Consider the following 17,896-nt stretch of genomic DNA (forward strand, 5'->3'; position numbering starts at 1 on the left):
GTTTGATTTATACATTTGTTGTGCATGGTTATTATCAATGTGATTAAATTCAGTAGTTTCATGAAGTCATAAATGATAAGAAGATTGACATCCAGATGGGTTGATTAGAGTTTCTGGACAATGTGAAATACTGTATGCATGCATATCCCGTTTCAAGTAAAAGTATCATGAATATTCAGGCTTATTCAGCAGTGTTCAGAACTGCTTTCTACATTTGATAGTCACTGGTTTCTTGAGGCAGTTTATCATGGTGGTAATTCCCTGGGGTCATGCCCCTCCATGTTGGAATGTATGGAGGTCTGTTTACATCTCCCCAGGCTTGCTGTTGGTCAGATGAACAGTTGGTGAATCAGTCCATCAGGGACCATCTCAAGACTTCCTTCCATGTTTAACTTGTTCAGTAGGAAGGAGGTATTCACAAGAGAAGAATAATACCCTCATATTGAAAAGTCAGATGATTAAAGCATATTTGCAATTTCAGATAATCCAAAATTGATATTAATGTGCATTCTGTGGAAGATTTGCTCTTTATTGTTACTATCAGCATCCTCATTGTTAAGAATTGACTTCAATGATATTTGTGTTTATGGGCATATTAACGTAAAAACTGATGTCAAAACTGTGTGTGACGTGTGGACAGAAAACATTAAATGTGAAATTTTAAAAAGCGTGTCAAGTCATTGGGGTCAGTGTTTTTGTTTCTCAGCAGCGTTTAGTGACCTCATGTAACCTTTTCTGTTGAAATGCCTCTCTACAAAGATCTGAGACTGGAGCTAAAATCAGCGCCCACCTTAACCATGCACCCAATATCACTTAAAATACTTCTAAATCCGCCAGCACCTTCTGCAAAAAATTATCTGATATTTTATTAACAAAATGTTCATGCAAAGAAAATGTGCATCTCCCCACAAGACCATAATAGCACTATTTGTATTTCATTTTGTATATCAATGTTTATGACTTTTCATTATAACTAGTCATGTTCATGCCTTGTACCCTGCTCCTTGTGGGTGTTTATGTACAACTCTTCTTATTCTTCTTCGGTTTCTTCTTCTTTTTCTTCGTCTTCTTCGTCTTACTCACTGACCATGCTTGGAACATTATAACCAACATTTTGTCTCGGTGATTTTGTTAGAGGGTTCACAGTTATGCCTTATGCATATTATCATATTGCTTTTGGATTGTTTTCAATTATATCCTCAAATAGGTCAATTTATGGTTGAATGTATCATGTACACATATTAAATTGTTTGAAAGAAGGCCATCAAGATCCATTGGATTTGGATTGGTGTTGGCTGGAAGTCTGAAGTTGTTTTTGACAACTGTTGCTTGACCTTGGTGTGAACTTTGTTTTATAATGCTTTCCACAGACCTAACAGAATAGATTGAAGTGCCTTTGGATAGATTGGATTCTTTCAGAATAAGATGACAGGAATGCATCATGACATTCTTGGATTAGGATGTAGTTGTGAGAAAATTGTACTGCCAGCTTTGATTTTTCTGGGGAAAAAGAGCAATGTTATGATGTTTTGACTTGGATGTCAAACTGTTATCATTTGTTGTGTAACTAGTAGTATTGATTGAAATGTTGTAATGTTGGTTTGAGACCAAGATAGTTTCCACTTGCTGATTTATGACTTCATTGACCATCCTTTGTCCGATCAATGGAAGAAAGTCTTGAGTTAATGGTGGGGAAAGAGGCAAATGGTTCGTAATTGTTTCCCATCATGGAAGGAACATTGCAGTATATGAGTTACCGGTAGGATCAGTGCAATAGGCATGTAAACAGTTGTCAAGCCATTAGCAGTTGTGTAAATGCCAATCGATCTCATAGACAGGATAGACAGCAAAAGTGTCTTGATGTTCCATTTTGTTTTTACATTTTGAGAATCAAGATCGAAATCATTGCTGTGCTTTTTTCATTATGTAATAATATTAGTTCGTATGTTAAATGGGGTTGAAGGATTTTAATGTGTGGTGATTTTTTTAATGATTTTTTTTTGAGGGATGACTCCTTTAATATCATTTGATACACCAAGCATATAATAAACATGATAAATGAAATTAGTGCAATGTTAGCCTCAATTTCATCCTCCTCCTCTTCTTTTTTCCATCTATTATGTAAAAAGTAGCATACATGAAATATATAGTGATCAGAAAATCAGACAATTGCCACCCACTCTGTCTCTTGAGTTATCAGGGGTAGCCTAGTGGTTAAAGCGTTCGCTCGTCACGCCGAAGACCCGGGTTCGATTCCCGACATGGGTACAATGTGTAAAGCCCATTTCTGGTGTCCCCCGCCGTGATATTGCTGGAATATTGCTAAAAGCGGCGTAAAACATACTCCCTCACTCACTCACTCTTTAGTTATCATCATCATCCACAAGTTCAGTTCAACATGACCCAGAGGTCTGAGGCCAGATGCATTTCACTGTGCAGAGTTGCTTCCCTTTTCACCGCCCTGTTGCTGATCATTGCCCTGTCAGAACTTGTGCATGTGGGTTATACCTGGCAAAGACCTGTATCATTATTACCTTTCATCCCACATTAGCACATGATTAGGATGACAGTTAAAGCTGCATAACCCAAGCCATCTTAATCAGTTGTAGCATAGAATTATCCCTAAAGGCTATTGAATATTTAACGAATAACCAACAAGCTAGGAGAAATTACGTAATATCTGTCCAGAGTGTAATCCTCAAGCCTTTGGCTAGGGACTTACAGGATCCATTTACAAGGGCAAAATAATCCGTAATTCTTTTCTTCTCCTTTGTTCAAGCAGGATATTCTCTATATTACGCTGAACGTACTCACATACAAAATATCAACCCTACAAAGGACCTTCACTGAAGCCATCCTATTGTTACGATGAGGTAATGTTACGAATTTGTAAAGCCATGAATAACGTCATATAGTATTGTTCTGTACAGATTGTAAAGACATCCCGGACCAACCATAGCAAATCTGTTCTCCAAATCCTCTTACCGTGTATCCAAATCCATCGTCTTCACAGTTTACACAAGCTTTGAAAAGACAATTTGAAGAACTATTCCTCATAGAAACTGACCAAGTTACCACAGAAAACAGCCATAAACTTCAACCTCTGATTAAAGACCAATTCGGCTACAAGGACTATCTCTTTCAACAGTAAAAAATAAGGGGGAGGTATGTGAATGTGCCAGCTGATTGAAAGCTGTACCCAAATTCTAACAGGGTTGAGACTGAAGAGCATGTTTTACCATCATGTCCTTCCTATAAAAATAAACAAATCAATACTAGAAATCAATGACCCAGAATTAAATGACAAAATTACCCTTCTTAGTCAATTATGAACCCATCAAAAGAATATGCATGTGCAATTGCAAACATTGTGCATGAAATGTTCTCCTTTGGGATGAAAATGTTGCTTAGATCAATGAAAAACTAAAGTATTCTTAACAGTTCTATTTCATATTTTTAGATGTATACACACCTTAGTTATAAAATTGTGACATATATCCCACTGTATAAAATATGGAAAAAATGTCCACATTTATTACACCCTGCGCCATGAGAGTTTTTTGTACAATAAGCTTCTGACGGGTGTCTTCAACTGTGGAGCATGGTCTCCTGGTTTAACAAATCGACACTGAGAATCGCTAAACTAGCCATATCGAAAAGTTATTATTCTCATCCTGTATTCCTTTATGGGAAATTATCCCTAAGTGTTTCCCTTTTAAAAATTGGGGCTATTATGGAAAGTTCCGAAGTGTTTTGAGACGTTCCCCCCCCCCAGTGAGTGTGGCTGCAGGAAGGGCTGGTGCTGGTCAAGGAGTGTTACATCAGTAGACAGAGAAATAGAGACAGACAGATACTCTGTCCAGATGGCTCGTATCATATAGCATATTGTTGTTACAGTGGAAGGGATGATGTGTCTGGGAGAGGATGTGGCAGTTGGAACCATGCTTCGGGCTGAGGCAGTGTCTTGACTGCTGGACATAATAGTCTGGTTCCGAGATGAACACTTCATTTCAAAATGGGTATAGGTGAAAAAGAAATGCAGCTAAATTGGCCAAGTTAGCTGAAACTGTTTTGTCAGTGTGGCTGAGTTTTTATGCCTATTGAATATACAATTTACTGTTGTGACAAATTTGCTCACACAGCCGTATGGAATGACCATTTTGGACTTTAGGAAAGTCAGTTATGCATGTGGAAAGCTACAATTTTATTTATACCTTAAGCTTTTAATAAAAAAAGATTCCTAACTACTTATGATTTGGGGAGGGGTTGGGGGAGGAGAGAGAGATTGGGGGATCAAAGCATGTTTTAGTGTTGTCCCAGTTGGCCATAGAGACCTTGATTAATGCCTTACATACATTTGACTTGTTCAGTCCAACTGCTTCAATTCGGAGCGCCTGTTGATGCTTTACTGTTAGAATCTGGGAGCTTTGTGTAGGTATGCAGATGAGATGATGACTTAAGCACCCTTGTGGCATCAGGAACAGATGGTAGGGATCAAGTTACCATGGCGATGTAGGATTCAGTGGTGCCGATATCATCTGCTGTTATCTGCTCCCATACATGACACAACACCAGCTATTCAGCATGCTTTCCTTGTAATCAACAGTAAGCCCCTTCTGGAACAAATCACATCTTCAAGTAACAACCATGGATGATCCTAAGTGGCAGTTGTAATCTGTACATTGATGAAATAAGCTGATAATCCTCAAGTATTGTTGTTGGTCAAATGTTAAGTGATGTGTGGTTACACTGTGAACATTAGAGGTACTCAGTATTACCAGTATACCACGATTTGAAATACTGTATTCGACATAATAAGCGCTCTCAAAATTAGAAATGGGGGCTCTTAATTTCATGGTTTATTCTGACAAATGTTTATATACGACAGATATGTTTTTCCAGAATTTAATTGCCCATAATTAAGGGTGAATATAACACATGAGTGCCTATTATACATGAATAAATAAGTCTTGTGTACATTGATCAATTGGAAGGGGTGCTAATTGGGATTGTTCACTAGCCAATATATTAGCAAATATTGCCATGGGCGCATATTAGAGTGGGGCGCTTATTACATCAAATACGGTATACACCTTGTGATTAAAAATACTACAACCACCTCGCTGAGATGCAAATGTTCTAAAACGTACTTCTAGTTTTTAACTAATCATCGTTTTCAGAAGTAGAATAACTTTGCATAACAGTTATAGCCACAGGCTAATTTGCATATCAAGTGATCAGACTTTTCTCTCATTTTTTAAACAAACGCTGAAATCAGAGCAGACTGACGCCTAAAATATTGTTTTGAATAATTATTTGCTACTAAAACTGTGACTGTGAGGTGCATGGCAATCATCTATTTATGCATAAAACCTCTCCGTATGGCTTTGATGACAGCACGTGATGTAAACAAACAAAAACTATGCTTATGGAAAGTTTTTCATGTTTAGATATATGAAAGTTAACCATGACAAATGTTTATCGTGATGTATAGACTCGTAAAAAAAAAAAATGAAACAAGAAAATAAGATCATTGTTGCTTTGATAAATATGAGTTTGCGCTGTCGCTGTATGTGGTAAAGCAGGTTCTATGGAACAGGGTGGTCAGAAGTTGTAAGTATCGTAGGGACACGATTTCGCCAAAATTAATATGTTAACTTTATTAATGAAATTTTGAAAACAATTAATAAAATAGATTACAGACATAAGTCCAGATATTTAATGAACACTAAAAAAGTGTAACAAAAGGTTTAACTTGCATAATTCAATACAGATTTGTTGATATTTTATTTCCCATGATGAATAATGACAGTCATATATTTATATACGACCCCCTGAAATGATACTAAAGAAAAGGTTGGTGCGTAATTTACATGAGAGATATATTTTCCAGAATTTAATACCCAATAATTAAGGGTGTGCGTAACACACAAATGCGAATTATACACAAATAAATAAGTTTTGTGTACACTGATCAATCGGAAGGGGCGCTTATTGGGATGTTCACTTGCCAATATATTAGCAAATATTGTCAGGGGTGCTAATTATGTCGAATATGGTACTAATGAATGCGTATCACAATACGTTAAGAAAATACTGTATTTCATGTTTTTCATAATCATGCATATTTTCATCTTGTAGGCAAAGTTTACATGTTAAGCGACAAGTCGAATTGAAACTATAAAATTCAGAAGTAAGCAAGTGATTGATTGTGACTATATAAACATCCGACACAAGTTGTCAAAATTGTGCATGGAAATCCAATGTATAGGTCCATTTGGGACTTAAAAAAGTAAAAACAGAAAATCGAAGGTAACATCTCAGTATGCAAACAGTTGTGAAATAAGCGATGAAAACAACAAATTTAATGATGCACATACAGTTACATCATCCGCTGAAATGCAGTCTAGATGAAAGAATGCTACAATATGCTGTGGTATGTAACGCATACATGAGTACATGAATCATTATTGCAATCAATTGCAATTCGAAAGTCAGATAAATACCCATCACTACTGATCACGAATGACTGGAATACTGCAAGCTTGCATTTTTGTGTTTGTTGTTCACATATATGCTAGTTGAATACCAAGCTTGTCAAATATGATGCTGCACAGTTTCAAACTGATATAGGGACTTGTTGGTTGCATGACCCTTTACTTGTGAAAATGATGGTTTACTTTGCGGTTTATAGGCCCAGAAGACCTGTGTTGTTCAGAATGAGATGGACATTATAATATATCCATGAAGCATTGTAGTGGTTATCACAGGGATTCATCCAGACTTGCTCAGAGACCCATATTTGTCCCCAAGTCTGCAATAAGTATCAGTTGACATTCCAAAAAAAGATTTAGAATTTCCCAACTCATAATATTTAACTACTGGCTTTGTAGAGGTGAGTGGGAGTTCACAGATCAGGACCAGTGAAGTTAAAGGCATTTTTGCTTAGTTATACTTCATTGCAATGAATGCCATGTTGTTAATGTTGACATGGTTTCAGAAAGTAAGATAATTATTCAGTAAGTCCCAATTTTGAACAAACTGATGATTTTTGTTCCCAATTTGCCTGCCAAGGGCATTTAATTTAGAAGCCTATATAGATCCCTAGGTTATCAATGGATGATCTTGTGAAATTTGTACCTAGCTTTAAAACAAGGTATATTTCACCCTGGTGTCAGTTTTTGTCAGGTGAAGCAGAAAGAAGTCGGTTATTTCAGCTTCTCTGATGTATGTGTATAACATGAGAAACTCATTGTGTGGGCCTTCCGGCAGCAATTAACCAACATCTTTCTGGTGTATATCATTCTTCATGAACTCTGCGATCGAGGTCCATTTATTATCTTAGGATGACATGATGAATTGCTCAGTTGATTCATCAAGATTATTCAAGTACTGGTACACACTAGGTCAGTGTTCAAATCAATAGGAAGTTGGCAGATAAGCATCTCAGTTCATGATTATTAATGGTACATTGTCATAAAATGTTCACAACAGGATAGAAGGAATAACTAAAAGCTTTGGTCCACCCTCCTCACATCTGCAGGGATGAGAATTTTCTGGGGATCCGCAAATTTTAGTGACCACAAATTTGTTAAAACCTGATGTCTCCCCCCATGAACACCCCCAAATTCATCTGGACCACACTGCATTGCAAAGATGTTTCAGCTGAAAAGGAAAATACCATTTCTCATCAGTGCATCTGACTCCAGCTTTTTGTAAAGAGCTGGTCAGGAATCATGAACATTTAAGGGGATAACTGAACTCAGTCCTCAGTTTTTGTGTGTATACCGGTGTGCTTGAGTTGGGTTAGTCTTCTCTTATGGGTTTGTGTTCACTGCACAACTCTGATATGAATCTGGGTCCACATGCACAAAACCATCTTAGCGCTAAGACTATCATAAGCCTATGTGAAAGTATACGAGTGAGGGTCATCTTAGCACTAAGATCGCTTTGTGCAAGTGGGCCCTGAAGTGTATGACAACATATTATAAGTTGCTCTATCGCAAAGATGAAACATTAACCGCCGGTCATAGACTCTAAGTTAAATCACCAAAGATACAGCATAGCATATCAAACAAGAAGTGAATTAATTCCACAGCTAGCAAATTTCTTACCAAGGTTTAACCTTGACTTTAAAGCTGGGGGTCCAGGAACACCCAATAATTAATGCCAGCGGTCCTTACAGGCGATATGAGGTCCTGTAAGGTATCATAATGGTGTAATGTACTGTAAGATTTGATAATCGCTTTGATTACAGGATCTTTCTATTTCTTGTCAAGTATTTAGTCCAATGATCATTACTGTGCAACCTGATGGACACACAGTAGTGTGTATCTGCGTCCATTCTATAAATTTTTGCCTACTGGACACAGTGTGTCATGTAAAACCCTGACTTACGATAAAACTGAATGTGAAGTTCTTAAGCTATGACATCGCTGTTTTGTGATATTGTTGCGTGACATCAAAGCACTGTATGACGCCATCAATGGTATGTCACTGCACATTAGAAAATAAAGACATTGCTCACTAACCTATTAAAATTATTTTCCTTCTGATGAACATTTTATCTACACATTGCCAAAAATATTTTAAAAAGTCAAACGCTATAAGTTATACTCCTTTGCCAAACTGTGAGTGAGTGATTTCCCTAAATGTCTCTACAGTATAAGTGAGTAGTATAAGCAGGATATAACAAGCACCAAAAGAATGCACACTTACCCCTTTCTTTTTCCAAAGTTTAATACCCTGATTGAAGATTGGTGGACATCTTCAACAGTGTGCCTGTTAAACTGGTAGTAAAAACAATTGCCAACGCCTAATTTTAACACTGTTTGGATGTAAATAGACTAACCATCCCTGTGTACCACCTGCATGTACACACATACACCCATCTGTTTTCAATAGCTTAGCTAGAAAAGGAGCCGTTAGCTACGAAAAATAACCAATTTCATACAATTAATCTCTCCATATGTTTTCAGATTTGAAATTGAAAACAGCTCAGTTTGGATTTTATTTTATTGTGTGTGTTTCTTGTGATCATTTTTTATTTTCAAAATAATATGCTTTCTGATGTCTGAAAATGCACTTATTTGATTAGTATGATGCAATTGTTTTTAGGCCAGCCATAGTGGTACCATCCAGATTCGAGTTAGAACTGGTCTTCAGCAACCTATGCTGGTCATGAGAGACTTGAGACAACAAACAAACCAAACTAAAACCATTTGAGACCTGCGTTATTTCCTCCCTGATCAAGACCGGTGAAGATCCGGGGTAGAATAGGTCTTCTGCAACCCATGCTTGCCTTAAAAGGCGACTATGCTTGTCATAAGAGGTGACTAACGGGATCTGGTGGTCAGACTCGCTGACTTGGTTGATGCATGTCATCGATCTCATTTGATCGATCGATGCTCATGATGCCAATCACTCGATTGTCTGGTCCAGACTTGACTGTTTTACAGACCTCCGTCATATAGCTGGAATACTGCTGAGTGCGGCGTTAAACAACAAACAAACAAACAAACAAACAAACAATCCTCCCTGATCAAACTGACAAGCCATGATAAAACTGAAATACTGTTCAAAGTGTTGATAAGTCCAACTCACTCCATCACTATTGTTTTGTCGCCATAATCCGTGATCATCACATTATGATGTCCAATTTATCTGTTCCTTCGAGTAGCTGTAATATTTTCCTTCAGAAGTTTCTATTTCCAGCTTGAAAGCAATTGCAATTTATAACTTTTGCAAAAATCAATAATATCTTTGTCAATCGGATATCAGATTTTTAAAGTTGAATTTTTATTCCTCCAGTTTGAACAATGGGGATATAGCGGTCAGCATGTCCGTTTTTCCTATTTTCCATTTCTATAGCAGAACTCCAAAACCATTGAGTAATTTTTCAATAAACTTACAAATCAGTTCAGTCTACTGGTGAACTGGTGTCTTGATGATTTGGAATTTGTTTTTGTTAAGTTGTTTATGTTTTCATGACATGAAGTAAGTTGGACTTACACTGAAAATGAGGGTAGAACTCGTTTCAGGAACAGAACTCCAATACCAATGAATATTTGTAGATGAAACTTGCTTTAAAGATCAGTCTTGTGGTAAACTGGTATGAGTAACCAAACTCCCTTTCTGAATTGCTCCAAATCGGGTTGAGGTAGGGGGTATATGTCATCCCCTGATGATTCGTGTTTAGTTCAAACATAATTTACATGTAGGAGCTCCAGACTTCATGCTTTGGGTGAACAACAGTCATTATATTTTCATTGCTTCTGTTTACAGTTTTCATTTTTTACATTTGAACTTAAGATTTATTAAGAAAGGGTCACTTTGTTGCACAGCAATGAGTATGTTAAAACAGGGTCTATTTGAGGAAAAACTCATCCCTTTGAAAATCTGGCCATATTACAATGAGGTACTTCATTAAGTCTTTGCACTAACTTACATGTTGTAGGTTGTTCCTCCTTGTGTGGAGTGTCGAAGGGGACCTCAGTGTAGGACAATACTAATTTGCTGTGAAATGTCTGACATCCTGTGTTTTTTCCTGTCAGAGTTACTTTTTGTTACACTGTTGTTGTCAAACAATGGTGAATTCAAACTTTTCTGTACCCCCCACACTAAAAGTGTATACCGGAAGGAACCAGTCAAAACCATAAATTGCTGTACTTCCCACTGCAGGGAAGATCAATGGGGCACCAGAGTGAATGTAATTCACATCTCAAATGTTCAGACCCTCCAGTGTTTTCCTTTTGTGTCTATTGTTTTACGCTGCAGTCAGCAATATTTGAGCCATAACATATGGCCTTAATTATAAATCTTGCCCAGACAAACCAGTGATTAGTAATATTTCTATCAACAACATCCCATGCAATCTTGCGATTATGACATGAAATCAACCAAGTCGCAAGTCTGATCATCTTGCAAGTAATAGAATGCTGTGGATCGATTCTGGAGACCCACAGCTATGTTCCTACCATTGTATGGTCCAATATGGATATAACAATGTCAGCGTGTACTCAGACACCCATCCCCACAACAATCCAATTCCAGAGCTATGAAAGTTAGGTGCATCATTGAATTTAACAGCTCTTACCCAAAGTCATCCTGATAAACTGAAAAAAAAGTTCTTATTTTTAACAATATTATTATTTAGTTTGTGTATTTTGTTATTTAGACGAATGCCTGTTTCCCTTTACATCCTTCTTCACCAGTTCAATTTCTAAATATGTAAATTTTTCTGTTTTAAAGTCGACTTAGCAGCGAGCGTCGTCATCGAGAGCGCCGTCACCGCCACAGAGAGCGTTCCTACTCCAGATCTAGATCCCTGAGCCCAAGTCACCACAGTCGCAGCCACCACTACGGAGAGTCGGATCACAGTTCACGGTACCGCTCCGACAGCCGACGACATCGCAGACGTCACCGCCATCGCAGGAACAGACGGTCGTATTCCTCAGGCTCAAGTCGGGTAGGTGTCGTCCTTGGGTTCATGTGTCTGTGTAGATAAAGAGTCCATAACGTAACGTAGTTGTACACATAGTTGCGTAGGACAGTGTTAATGATAGCAGGCAGCGGGACTCCCTGGACGGGGTCATTCAGGTTGGTATCATCTTGGGGTGGGTGGGAAGGTGCAACTTGCATCAGAGTGTAGGGAGGAGAAAGAAATGGTTTTGGTGTTCCCAACAAGACTCCTGATAAGAGGTGAGATTATAGGCTAGACCTAACCATGCAACAAAAGACAGGGTTATGTGGGACAGCAGATTGGGCAGGGGCAAGCGATGGTTATGACTCAACATAAGGTAGGGAACAATAATAAATTACACCCTAAATATGCAGTTTATACATCATTACACCAAGTATTTTGTGGAACAAGTCTTCAGAACATATTCCAGATTATTTTACTTGTGTGATAAGGGATGACAGTGGGACCTTGTCTGATTTGATTCATCACATAAATGGACAGCAAATCTTTTAGAATGAGAGATAAATATTTTTGGAAACGTATATGTGTCCATAAACACATTTGTTAATTTCTAAATTTGACACATGCATTGGTATTTTTAACCTGTCTGCAACATAAAGTCTACATCATCTGTTGCCATGTGATACGAGGCTGGTGCTGATGCAAAATTTGGCCTGTGATTACAGAATTCAAATTGTAACTAAATGATCAGTGTTGATGATGGCCATGAAAGCAAAACAGTAGATGTTGAAAAAACTCAGGAAGTTACAGATGTCAGTGGATTTCAGTAATTGTTTTGTCCAACATTCATGAAACTTATTTAGTGGGAAATATACGTCACAACAATCACCAGTTAGTGTTGAGAAGTTTGAACCCCTGCTGTTTATCTACAACATGGTAAGTGTAATTTGCATGACTTGTATTATCCACGTAAGTATAACAAATTACAGTTTGATTGTTTGCAGCTGCAAATACTTACTTGAATGTATTTAGATATGTTGGACAACAGCGGCAAAAGTCTGCGTAGCTGGTGGTACTCTTAAACAGTCACAACAAGCGTGGCCTTGAAGGCTAACACCAGTCTTTTATCAAATAGTCCTACAATGACACAATAATAGCCCAGCATGCATACAAATGATGGTTGGTTCATTATTCTGTCAAGGTTTCTATGTTTGAGAGGGGAATCCAAAACTGTGTGCCGAAATTTTCGCATGAGCATTTTGGGAAAAATTAGCCCAAGCTCTTGGACTAGGCAATGGACGTAGAGAAATTTCGCCTTGACTAGTGCTCAGTCAAGTTAGGATATTGATTTGTGAATAGAGATGGTGAAGTGGTGGGCTAGCTGTGCTATGCATAAGACTAATAGTGAATGTTGATTGTGGAATTGATGGGGGGAAGACTTCAGCAGATGGACACTGTGGGCTTGTTCGCCTGCCAAACAAGGCGCCAGTCCTTGGCCCTAGACTGTTTCTGGAGATATTGATGGTTTTTATCGAACCCCAACCACAACTGTTGACTTCTGCTTTGGACCACTCAGCTGTTTCATGTTCTTCTGCCGTTAGAACAATTTTGGTGGATCTGTGATTTTGTTACCTTGGAGGAGGTTCTGCCCCGGACATGGGCAAATGGCTCATTTTGTGATTTCTTGCTACATTGTGTTGTTTATGTTGTGGTGATCATGTGATGTAATTGCTCCGGAAGATGAAGATGTCGGGGACGGATGTTACATGCGCTCCATGTGAACAAGCATATCTTTGATACATCTTCATAATCAGGCAGCTTGGGATCAATATTAAACTAAGTGATGTGATGAATTGTAAATCGGGAAATAGACTCTGTCCTCCAGGATGAAAAAAATGCCACTTTGGCACATGAACCACTGACAATTTGACCCGGCTGCGTTTGGCTGGTCTGCCAATGTGACACTGGACCTGTACTTCCGAAGTGTACATTCTTACACCCATGGTGAGGCTGTAACTGGGAAGCTCCCTCTCAGGAAGGCAGTGCTTCACGTTGCGGGTCTAGGAGCAGTGTGATGTAGGTCAAAACATACTGGATGCAGTAAGGACACATCTGGTGTGTGCTGTCCTCCAACATACCACAAGATGACATCACATCAGGAGATTAATTGGTCATTATGCTGACAATCAGGCCTCTTGATTGACAAGCAGTTTTAGCAGGAATGTAAATAACGCCTTCACTTGTTTTCCTGTTTCACTGATTGTTGGAGGTGTGGGTCTGTCACATGAGTGACAGATAAGCTTTGTTAACAGCAGTGCCAGTGAACCTCATATGACGAGAGGGAATTGCAGGCAGGATTTCTTGTATCCACGATGAGAGGATTTACTTTGATAATGGTCAAGATGAAATATTCAGATGTTACGGATGGTTAACAGAAAACAACTATGACATGAATGATGTGATCTGAAGGGGACGACCACAGAATTTCACAGATCAGGTTGGACATTTTTTCTAAATAATTCCTTCTCAAATGGTTATTAAAATATGCTACGTGTAAGTTTTATCAGTACATTAACCTTCAATAATAATCCCTTTTTTTATATAAGAAATAGCATAAACAATTTTCAAGATACTATTAAATAGGAACATTATTGAAAACTGTACTGTTTAATTTAGGCTGTATATAGTGTGAGTGTTATCATGCATTTCCTAATACTAGAAGATCTTGACTTAAAAGTGTATATGTGTATATATACATATATATATATTGAGCAGTGTTTGCAATCATAGTCCTTCAACCATCAATTTGGCGCACAGTGTTTCACAATTATTTTCATCATAGGGTTGAATATTCAGGTGATCTAGGGTCATGCATGCAGAAAGCTTTTTTAACACGCTTAAGGGTAATGTCAACGGTGACAAAATAACATGATAACAATGAAGAAAATATTTTCATATACCGTAGTTGACGTAATAAGCGCCCGGCTCTAATAAGCGCCCAAGGCGATAATTGCTAACATAGTAGCTAGTGAACAATCCCAATTAGCACCCCTTCCGATTGATCAATGTACACAAGACTTTTATATTCACGTATAATATGCAATCGTGTGTTATATGCACCCTTAATTATGGGCAATTAAATTCTGGAAAAATATATCTGTCGTACATAAACATTTCAGGCTGTCAGCATAAACCACGAAATTTATCTTTCAACTCTGTTTTTTCCACCAAAATGATATTCTAATAAGAGCCCACTATTTGTAATTTTGAGAGCGCCCTGGCCGCTTATTACTTCGAATACGGTATTACAAAACTGGTATTTTTGGTTCTGGCTATGAATATTATTCAATGATAACCAACTTTCTTCTCGTGATTGTGTGTTTAATGGAAAATAATGATGAAAAAATGGTGCCAAAATGATTGTTGACATGCTATAGGCAATAAAGACAAGGAATCTTGTCAGGATAACCCTATTGTTTAGTATCAAAGATTTTATTAAACATTTAGTGAGTCTTACATTACTTCACTCTCTAAATACCTCATGTTTTAACCCTTATCATCTTTGTATTAACATGTGATTTATTCCATTTCCAAAAGAGTGGCAGAAAAATAACCTAGCTGATGGTTATGTAGGAATCAGAGCTTGCCATGCTGTGGAATGGCCATATCAAATCCCACTCATGGAATATGCAAATACAGATGAGATATGTTTCATATTTTCATATCTCAAACTCGTTATTGTGTTACGGGATAATTTCAAATAGAGGAATCTTGATGAAACTTGACTCGGTGGAAATTCTTAAATTGGTTTTCTGTGATCAGCATTTTCTTTCACAAAGTAAACATAAAGACCTTCTCCCCAAGACTCTTGCCACTGGTGAAGACACATCACTGTTCATGATATTGGTCAATCTACTCCTCAAATCCACATAAGTGACAGATTTTGAGTGAACAGTATGGGAATTCTGGCATATTGACAGAATCACATTTCAGATGATTTTGGTGACTGTCTTGACCCAGAAGTGCTCGTCTCTCCTGGGATCAATGGAAAGAGGGCTGAATATTCTGATTGGGATATGGGTGGTGAGAGTCCTGGAGATGATTGTAGGAGTATAGGATCTTCAAGTTTACTAGCTGATAGATAGACTTGGGTAATGGTCTCTGCCAGATGTTTTACTGCTAATTAAGGTCAAGCGGTTTGATGCCAAATTGCCACTTTCCACAAATTAATGGTTTATTGACTTTAAATATATCTGAATGGGAATTTACTAAACTAAACTACTATTCTGTACAGAAAATATATTGTTATGATTTAAATTTGTAACTACAAAAGCCTTACTTTTTTTCATTTCGGTGGTCACTCGATTGCTATAAAAGCCATTTCGGCAAAATACATTAGTTCAGAAATAATTTTCAATATATCGTGATTGTCTGTTAGGTAACACACTAAGCATGGTTCCAAAAGTATGAAGATGCTTGTTCATAACATAATTTAAAACAAATATAAGTCAAAATATGTTACTTTTCCAAATATTAATTGCTACACAAAGCGGTCCATAATCCTGCTTACCCTTTTTCTTTGCTAGTTTCAGAAAAAAGAAAGGTCATGTTTTAATCAATGATTTTGTTCAAATTTTATTCTTGTAAAAGTGGAATTGTCATGTCCGTAAAAATTGTAAGCATTGATACAATGCAGATCTCTTCAAACAAAGAAAACTTTTCAAACTTTTCCAATTTTGAAAACAATAAAAATGTATATACGTTCAGACCAAAATACCAGAAATATCAAACAAGCCCAACAAGTTAAATAATCCTTGATGAGTAGTACAGTTATGGAATGGCTGTAATATGTCCATGGAAGTATAACCACAATGTTTACACTGCTGCCTGTCCTGCCTGCAGGGGTCCCAGCAATCTCCCACTGGTCTGTAGATAACAGCAGGAGCGGCTGAACTATATCCATCTTCACCAGCCATCTTGTATTGAAGGGAGGAGGAGGAGGACACCCCAGGAATTCTGCCTCCCCCTCCTCTCCACCCCTCCCCCTCCTGCCTGCACCCATGTGGTGCTTGGAGAGTGAAACTCTAGCAGATGCTGCTACCAGTCTATTTTTAGCAGCCCCCATAGTTCAGTGGATGAGGTTTCACCCCCTCTCTGATGTAGGCAGTCTGCTCTGTGAGAAAGCCAGTGCTCCATAGGCTCTGGAACAATTTGGAGGGGGAAGAGAGATAGATATATACACCATCTACACAACAGAGGATATTCTGGGAAGGAAAAGTCATAGCTGGTGCAGCAGTGCTTTTGTTGTTGGCGGTGCTACATAAAGTTTGGCTGAGTTGTTTTGAAGCAGCCCCCACTGGAGGCATTGGTTCCCCTCCTGTCACTCTCGTACCTTTAGGCTGGCTTACTACCTTCTCTCAGAAGGAGCAGGCTCCTGGCTCAGTCTTTCGACATGAGAGTAGATGTTCTAGCTGCTTTCAAGGAAGTTAAAGAATGGGGGAAAAATATGCCTGCTTCTGAATCAAAGCGGAACTTGCCTAACAAGGTATGTGGTCGTGGGTTACTTGGGCCATAGTGTGTAGTGGCAGGGACAGGAAGTAGATACATTTATGTAGGGCATGCATCAGAGTATGGTCAAGGTACGGGAAAATAATAATAAGTTTACTTTTTGTCATATTTCGTTGAAACAGAAAACGTTGATGATTTTATTGATGGAGTTATTTTCTGTCTATTTGGATCAAATATTATTTTCACAAAAGTTTTTCAAAGTACTACTTTTTTCTGACATGGCTGTGTTTGTTTGGTTGACCATAGATCAAAATTATGGGTTTGAATTTTATCAAAAGAGATTTTCGAAATTTGGTTATGATCCAGAAAAAAACAGGTTATCTATATTTTTAACGTGGACCAGTGCTGGTAAGACAGATACCCTCTATGATCAGGGATGAATCATCACAAAGCACGCCATGTATTTGGCAACACTGACCTCAAATTCTTACAGCACTGTTCACCCAAAGCTAGGTCTAAACATACCTAAACTTCTTATTTCCTGGCTGATATAAAACACATTTATGAGATGAGTGTGAAAATTGATCCTGTGTCTGTTTGGGCTGGTTTCAATTCCAGACTGGGGGAAACTGGCACCGACAAACACGAAATGTCAGATTCATGCATATTCATAGCAGATAACGTAAGGTTGGTATGTTTACATCAGTGGCTAGGAATTACACAGGAGGGTAGTGTTCCTGAAGTATGTCCGAGATTTGAGTAGATGTTGGCCTTCCATTGATACATCTGTATAACATGAAGTAGGTAGTAGCATCATATATGATGGCCTCCTTGGTGTCAGGTTACAGTGCAGTCTCTCATCTCACAAGCCTATATATAGGACAGTCTCACCCCAAACCATTCACCTCCTGATTTCTTCAGGAACACTGACTTTGGCAATAATTTGGTGTTTGAAATATTTAATTC

General features: G+C 38.0%; 1 protein-coding gene across 3 annotated transcripts in view; it reads left to right on the forward strand.

Annotated features, from left to right (window-relative positions):
• Window positions 1-17,896, forward strand: part of LOC139475202 (dual specificity protein kinase CLK2-like) — a 74,450-nt gene that overhangs the window by 13,318 nt on the left and 43,236 nt on the right. For 2 of the 3 annotated variants that reach the window (XM_071258458.1, XM_071258466.1), the window contains exon 3: window positions 11,251-11,467. In XM_071258458.1, coding sequence (XP_071114559.1) covers window positions 11,251-11,467 — 217 coding nt within the window. Of the gene's footprint in view, window positions 1-11,250; window positions 11,468-11,487; window positions 13,920-16,324; window positions 16,968-17,896 lie in introns of those variants that run through there. The other variant, XM_071258461.1, reaches the window with a different exon arrangement.

This window comes from Haliotis cracherodii, unplaced genomic scaffold, assembly GCF_022045235.1.
Source record: "Haliotis cracherodii isolate W230 unplaced genomic scaffold, xgHalCrac1.p SCAF_1, whole genome shotgun sequence".
NCBI lineage: Eukaryota > Metazoa > Mollusca > Gastropoda > Lepetellida > Haliotidae > Haliotis > Haliotis cracherodii.